This window comes from Ovis canadensis, chromosome 5 (genome assembly GCF_042477335.2).
Source record: "Ovis canadensis isolate MfBH-ARS-UI-01 breed Bighorn chromosome 5, ARS-UI_OviCan_v2, whole genome shotgun sequence".
Classification (NCBI taxonomy): Eukaryota; Metazoa; Chordata; class Mammalia; order Artiodactyla; family Bovidae; genus Ovis; species Ovis canadensis.
The window spans coordinates 105,699,981-105,707,719 of record NC_091249.1 but is presented as its reverse complement, the minus strand read 5'-3'; the positions used below and the strand labels follow the sequence as shown (position 1 = coordinate 105,707,719).

The 7,739-nt window shown below is 51.5% G+C and overlaps 1 protein-coding gene across 1 annotated transcript in view; it reads left to right on the top strand.

Moving 5' to 3' along the window:
* The window catches only part of LOC138441636 (serine/arginine repetitive matrix protein 3-like), a 161,202-nt gene continuing 153,463 nt past the window's right edge, over positions 1-7,739 (top strand). The window contains exons 1-3 of the mRNA XM_069592740.1: positions 1-251; positions 499-700; positions 1,197-1,431. Of these exons, the coding sequence (XP_069448841.1) occupies positions 1-251; positions 499-700; positions 1,197-1,431 (688 nt within the window). The remainder of the gene's footprint in view (positions 252-498; positions 701-1,196; positions 1,432-7,739) is intronic.

The window sequence follows — 7,739 nt, the reverse complement described above, 5'->3', positions numbered from 1 at the left end:
ATGGGGAAGGGAGGTGGGGATGAGGAGGGTGGGGGGGGCGAGAGAGGGAAGAAAGGACGGGGAGAGAGAGAGAGAGAGATAGGGGAAGAGGGAGGGGGCAGAGAGAGGGAAAGAGGGGAGAGACCCCCGGTTCCCAAAGGCGATTGGTCGCCAGAGGAGGCCCGGGCGGGAGGAGCGGGTCCCGCCGCGAGGCCTGCAGGAATCGCTGGCTCCGGCTGCCACCTAGCGGACGGGAGCCGCGTCCCGGAGACGCGCGGTCGGGTCCCCTCCTCCTCCCCGCCTCCTCCTCCCGGCACGCAGCCCTGTGCCTTTTCTGCAAACCAAGACACAGCACTTTGAAAATTCTTTCAATGGATTTTTTTTTTTCCCTCCTCCTTCTTCCTTGAAAGATCGTACTGAGGGAAAATGATACTTCTATTAGTTACATATTCTCCAATCGCACACTCGCATCTTTCCCCCCCACCCCACCACCTCCTCGTTCTGCGATCGCTCCCCTAGGCAGGCTCAGGCGGGCGCGCAGCGGCGCCGAGTGACAAAGCCGCCGCCCGCAGCCGCCGGGGGGTGCGGAGCTGCGCGCCTGCCTGCCGCCCCTCGACTCTGGAGAGCGTCAAAGTTGTCTCAGCTCCAGCACCCCCGAGCCTCCACACGCCCTCAGGTGAAGGTGGGAGTAAAAAAAAAGGCCACGCTGTTATTGCCGGAGGTAGGGTTTGTGTGTTTTAATACTCGTTCTCCCTTTAAATGTCATCAGGGAGGGGGTTTGGGGGAAGCGCTGCGCCTTCGGGGTGCGTTTTGCGCTTCCCGGTCTCTCTCCAGTCCTACTGAGAGTCAGGAACCTGGCGACCGCTTAGTGTCGAGCGACGATGCGAAAGAGCAGAATAAAGGCTTTCCTGTGTCTTGCCCCCCCGCCCCGCAGCCCCTCCAGTTCGAATAATGAAGGGACACAGTCCATGCACTCTGCAAGCAGCCGCCCCATTGTACGCTTCAGGGGAGGCGACGGGGGGCCAGCGAGAGCTCCTTGCCCTTTCTCGTCTCCCCAAATAATCGCGCCGAAGTCTCCTGGTCAGTTAAAAGGTGAAACGAGAACACGATTAAAAGAACAAAAAAAAAAAAAAAGGAAGGAAAGAGGAAAAAAAAGAAGGAAAGAAGGAAGCAAAAGAATGAGTTTTCTCATATGAATTCTAAATGTTCCTACTCAGAGTACAAAGGCAGGCAGTCGAGGGCAGAGGAAGCAGGCAGAGAGGGAGACCGGGAGAAGGAAAAGAGAACTTGGAAAGAGACGGAGCGAGTGCAAGAGGCAGCGCGAAGCGAGCGCCAGGGAACCGGAGGCTCCCCGCGCCTGGACGCCCTGCTCTCGGGCCCGGCCGCCCTCGGACCCAGGACCGGAAGTCTTGGGCGCCAGAAGCCAGAGCCGGCCCATCTCTGCCGCACCAGGCAAGTAAGGCGATGATTATCGTTTCTTTTGAACTCGGGGTGGTTGTTGCAACGCGGACAGGCCGGGAGGCAGCGATTGCTCGCACGGGTTCCGCAGGCCGGGGGGCGGGGGCGGTGCCCTCGGTCTAGCCAGAGGGGAGGGTCGAGAAGAACTTATCGCGGGGGGGCCTGCTCCGGAGCCGCCCTCCCCCCGGCCTCTGTCCCGCGGCGGCGTGGAGAACAGGGATCGCGGCCCGCGGGGCCGCCCCGGAGCTGAGGATCGCGCCCCACCGAGCATCGGCCCAGATTCAAAACTGATTGCCCTCCCATCTCCATTTGCCACCCTCCTCCCCACCAGCGGGAAGAGGCTGCGGAGCCTCTTGGAGGAGGGGGGGCAGACGGAGGGTCCACAGGTTGGGCAATCCGCGCCGCCGCCCCTCAACCCCCGCCCGCCCCAAACCCCCTTGGCGGGTGCCAAGCCGGAGCCGCTGTGGAGTCGGCTCGTAGCCCGCGCCTTGCCCGGCTGCAGCCAGGCCCGGGTGAGCTCGGCTCCCGCTGCCCACCTGCGGACGCCGTTTGCAACGGGATCCCCCTAATGTAACGCGATCGATGGCTGACTGTTTGATGTGGGTGAGAGCGTCAGCGGATTAAAAGGGACCCCCAAGCCGCTCTCCCGAGCGGAGAACCCGCGGCGGCGGCGAGAGAGCCCGAGATCTGCAGCCAGCCCAGCAACCAGGGGACGGGGCCGGGGGCGGGGGCGGGGGCGGGGGCGGGGGCGGGGAGGGGTCACTTCCCCCGGGGGTGAGGACTGAGCCCGAGTGCATGAAAGGAAGAGCCGCAATTAAAACCGACCAGCGAGCTCTCCGCGCAGGGCAGGGGCGCGCGTTTGCGTCAGAGGGCGCGCAGGGCGGGCGCGAGGGGGCGGGAGGAGCCGACGCCGGGGGCCGCGCCCGAGGGCTGGGTGGGCGCGGGAAGGAGCCCGCGGAGCTGCCTTGGCCTTCCCTTGGCCGGGCGGGCTAGGGGCTAAGGCGGGGCTGGAGGACGAGCGGCGGCTCCCCGAGAGCCGTGGGGGCCCATACACCCTCTCTAAGGGGCTTCTTCCTGCCGGCCCCCCTACCCTGAGCTTCCAAACTTGGAAGAGGCCCAGGGGGGATCCGGCGTGCCCCGGGGGTGCTGGGAAAGAAGTGGAGGCCTCGAGAGGCTTCAGGCGAAGCCTCCTGCCTCTCCGGAAGGAAGGGAGGGAGGGGTGCGCCCCCGCCGCCCCCGCCCCCCCCCCCCCACGGCGGCCTCAGTTACGGAAAGGGGGTCGGGCGGCTGTTGGAGATGGTGCTCTGAGCCGTGGAAACTCTCGGGTTTTCAAAGGAGGGGAACAGATCCCGCTCCTGCAGGGCATATGAGAAGGGGCAAGAAGAAACCGCAGCTTTTCGAGAAGAGGCGCTTTCCCCTGCTTGGACTCGAGAAGTCCAAGACTTTTCCCTTTCTTGGTCTCCAGCCTAAGCGGCACTCTAGGCTCAGTTTCTCTTCGGGACCCTATGGTTCTCCTATCGGCTTTGCGCGCCCGCAGAGCGCCTCCACTCGGGCTCAACACCCCACCCCAGCTCAGGTTCTAGGGAAGCTTAGGCTTTGTCTCTGCGAGGCTGTAGTTTGTTCCTAGTTTAATTTGGCACTCTGGTCCTTAGGCTGGAAGCGCCCCACACTCAACCAGGAGATAATGGTATCTGTTGTTGTTGGGGAGGGCACTTAAGAGAAAGTGATCATATTTTGCGGGAGCAGGTAGGTCCTCAAAGTGTGAAAAATCCACCCACGGGATTTTCAGGCATGCTCAGCTGCAAGGGCAGAAAAGCATTTGGAATTTGCGTCTTTCTTCCACTCAGCCTCTTTCCCAGATCGCTCTCCCACCGTTCTCCACCAAGGCCTTGTTTGGGGCGGTGGGGCGCGGGGAACCTCTAACTTGAGTCTCAGCGTGTGGCCCTTGTCTCAGCACCCTCCTTAAGACTGCCAGCGTCGTGGCCATATATAGTCAGCCCTCTCCCAGGTCTCTGAGCCTGGACTCCCAGGCCTCCCTTCTAAAGCCATCCTCTGTCCTCCTAGTCCTCATGGCCTAATTCAATGCACAAAGTCTCCGTGTGTCTCCCCAAGGGACATGAAAAGGTACTCTCCATTTGGGGAGAGAAATCAGGCTTATTATACCTCTTGTGGATTGCTAGCATCAGAGCTCAGCCTTACTCACTTTTTAAACACCTTCCACACAACAGTTGCTCTCTTCTAGCGTGACAACCAATAAACAGTTGTGACCTGGTGGGAGAAGGAAAGACGCAGTGGCTTCACAGACAACATGACTTGCATTCCAGGCCCCAGAGTCCAGATCTATGCAGACTTTCTAGTTGATGAACAACCCCCCTCCCCACTATCTTTCTTTCTACTAAGGCTAGAATCATTCTTCACTAATCCCGTGACCTCTTTGATATTGGTATTTGGCTTTCCCCAAACTCAATGGATCATTTGTTTTGGTTTTTTGGTAAATCATACTGAAAAAAAAAAAGTGCCCTTGTAAAAACGTTTTCTCAATCTAGTTCAAGAGCCCCTACAAATGACCAGATATGTGTAGAAAATTCTTTCCTGTATATGTTCCCTATCCCCTAAATCGTTACAAATGGTACTCTTCTGTTTTGAGAAACCATAGAGCAGCAATAACCCCGTTTATCAGGCCCATCTGGAGAAATGAACATGCCTGCAATTGTTGGGAGAAAGGTCAGTTGTTCTGATCTTACTGCAGACCTTTCCCAAAGAGCTGATTTTAAAGGTGCCGAATCAATTAGTCTCCCTTGGTATGAGATTAAGGCTGTGAAAAATGAAGTTGAAGAAGATGTATTTAAAATGATCTTGCATAGGTCTTTTGAAGAAAAGGGTGAAGAGAGGCATAGTAATGCCTGCCTAATGTTTTGTGATTGTTTTAAAAACAAAATCCCAAACAAACAAACAAACAAAAGCCTTGCCTATGTCAGAAACCACCCCCTCTTGCAAGACTGAACTCGTCTGTATTGTGGCTGCCCAGCTGTAAAAAGGTCTGCCTTTGTCAATGTGAAAACAAGGGTGGAAAGGCCAAGTTGGGAGTCAGACTTCTGATGGACTGCCTGCTCTCAGCCTGCCTCTGTAGTTGAACCAGGGATCCAGCAGGCTTTTGCACTCACTAGCACACTGGTATGTCTGGGTACTACTTCTTGGTCACCTTTGGGCCCAGACAAAAGTGCTTTACCTTAAAAAGCAGTTTAGTTTTCTATCACAAACTGGCCAGTTAAAGCATGTGTTTTGGAAAAGAGAGATAAGGGAAGCACTTCCCATTTTTTTGCTTGGGCCCCCAGTTAAAGGGCCCAGGAGTAACCTCAGGAAAATGGCAGGAGAGCAAGTACTGACCTTTGGATGCAAATCAAGCCTTTTGTAGGAGGAAAAGTGACAACAGTTCCTAGCCCCGCGCCAGTGAAACCAGGGACAAATATTTACTTTTTGTAAAAATCAAGCCTTAGCTATGTGAATGCATTATGCAAAAATTAAGAACTGGAGACTTTGTATTAGGAAATGTATGTATATATTTTGAATGTCTGGCTTGAGTGAAGAATAACTGTGTGGCTCTTCTTCCTAGGGAAAATGACTTGGCTTTGGAAGAAAAGTTCAAGTTTGAAATAAGTTTGAAACTTGTTAGAGTACATTGGCAATACAATTAACTACACTCTGTAATACTTTCCCTTAATAGTTACCTGTCAGGGCACCTATTTCTTTTACGCCAGGATTAGCCCATCAGAAGTAGATCTAAGTTGGACAGTCACTGATTAAAAGCTGCTGGAATATGTTTAAATCTTCAATGCCACTTTCTTCACTGCCTATAAAGTAAACCAAAGTAGTAGGAAAGTATTGGCTCACAGAGCCAGCAGATCTGTCGGTAACTATGGTCATGCTGCAATCCTGTTTTACCCATCAGAAGTTTGATGTAAATAAAAACCTAATATTTCTCTCTAAACTGTCAGTGGAAAGATATGTTTATTACAGTGTCCTCCATTAGTGGGGGAGAGGGCCTTTAGGTAAAGTTCAAATGAAAAAGCAATGAGCATAGTACACCACTGATACAAACCACATGGAGCAGTAAATAATTATGCCCTGTTTTGCTGTATTTTATTTACCCACTTCAGAGGTGGATAATAAACCTAGCCCATCTGTGGGAGGAGTTAATAAAGTATTCCCAATGCGTGAGCTAACAAACTTGGTGATAGTTCTATGTTTTATTGTTAACCATTTGCGTGAAATCTTCTGAAGCTGAAAAGAGAAAGGACAGGGCTTTTGTGTTGGTTGATCCTTGGCTATTCTAGGGCTCAGGTTGGTGTGAAAGGGACGAGGAGGTCACTTGAAATCTCCTTTTATCTCCTCTTATTTTCTCTCTGGATCAGCAACTTTGAATAGACATCATCTAATCGCGCTTAATGGAAAGAAACTATGGGGAGCAATGAAAATGCCTTTACTCCAGAAGTGAATACATGTGTGTGGACAGCTAGCTGAGCTTGCATAGGAATACATCTCTGTACACATGTGCTTAGAGATTTTTGGGGGTGTAAGGATGTTTACTTAAATGTGTCCCATACATTTTGGATTTGGGTGGGATTTTTTTTTGCCCTTACACATAAGTATGCATACACACATTAGGATTCTCTACCAAGTCCAAGTGATAGTGTCAGCTGATTCTTTTTTCAGCTCCCCCGACCCTACTCTCTAGGATGTCATATTTAAGTCCTGAAAAAAAAAAGCAAGTAATTGAGAACACGATGAACAGTCTTTTAGTGAAGACATCTTATTTCCTTTCCACTTTCAACTGGAAGCCACATTGACAGGAGAATTTCTCTTTAGAGGGTAGAGAGTGTATGACAGGTGGGAAGTGATGGGGTAAGATGAGACCATTACTTTCGATTTCTACCCAGTAATTTTTTTAAATTTTTATTGGAATTAAATTGGCTAAAACAAAAATAACTGGAAAACAAGAGCCTGACAATAAGCAGTTTAAAAGTTTGCTTTTTTTTTTGGCTATAGATATTTCCAAATTTTTCAAGCTGAGTAACTGATTATAATTTGTTCTGAAATGAGAATTGTTATAGTAAGTCTCACATGTTGACTACAATACTATTTGAATTGTTTTCTTAGCCATTGTTACATGTCCTTCATAAAGGAGAAACAGTCTCAGGTTGTTAGTTATGAATGGCTATCAAGAAAAGGACATTTGATTTCTAGGGCTGAAGGCACTGGGCTTTACTTCCTAAGAAACCGTTCTGGCCCCCACCCCCCAAACCCAAATTCTTCTAAGTAAAATTCGCATTGCTCTCAGAATGTAAATTCCTTTAAGGGAATACTCGGTTACCAGGGCTACAAGTTCCCATCTAGCCTGGCAGCCTCCCCGCCCCCTGCTCCAGACTGCAGAGACCCTTGGCTGTCACGGCTGGGACCTTGGGCCCCCTCCCCTAACTCCAGCCTAGCGGAGATCGCAGTTCCAAAGTTCGAGTTTGGGTGGGAGAGGATTAATCCCTCTTTAACTCCTCTTCCTCCCGCCCTGAGTTCTGAACCCCAACGGATCCGTTTCCCGGGGTTTCCTGGTGAATAGAAGCGTAGGAGCTGCCCTGTCCAATAAAGATTAAATTAAGTAGAAGAATCCCAGCCGCTGGATATTTGGGAGCTCCGGTGGGGCGTCAAACCGACGTTTAACACATTTTTTCCACTCACTGTGCACAAATCTTGGACCTGTTGGGCTTAACTTTATGAAAGGAAAGAAGAAAAAAGGTTAAGAAAGAAGGAAAGAGAGAAAGAAAAAGAAAAAGCAAAGAAAGGAATTCATGTAAACCCACCAGCTTCAAGGGGACTTTACACTCAGAGAGGCTGAAGGCAGAAGCAGGGCTTTCTAGTCTGCCTGACCTTTCTAGTCTTTTCTTTCACCAACCACTCTGAGAATTGAAAGAATTGAAAGATCCCTCTCCCCCGACCTGGAAGAGGGCTCGGGGTTTTGCTGTTTTGGAGTCTGAGTCTACTTTTATCCTTTAGGGACAGATAGGTGGCCCAGGGTCACAGCTTCGTGTGCAGCAGGAAAGGTGTGCCCGCAGAACGCAGTCACCTCCTCTATGCTGATTTTTTTTTTTTTTAACACTCAGTTTTTGGTAGCACAAACTGAGAACTGAGCAGTTTCTTTCAGTTACTGCCCAGCAGGAGAAACAATGGCTTTCTCTGTCGGCGGCAGCGCTTAGTGCGCTGGACACTGACCTTGAAGCTGAGGCCGGGCCAGGCGCTTCCTCCCCTGGGAA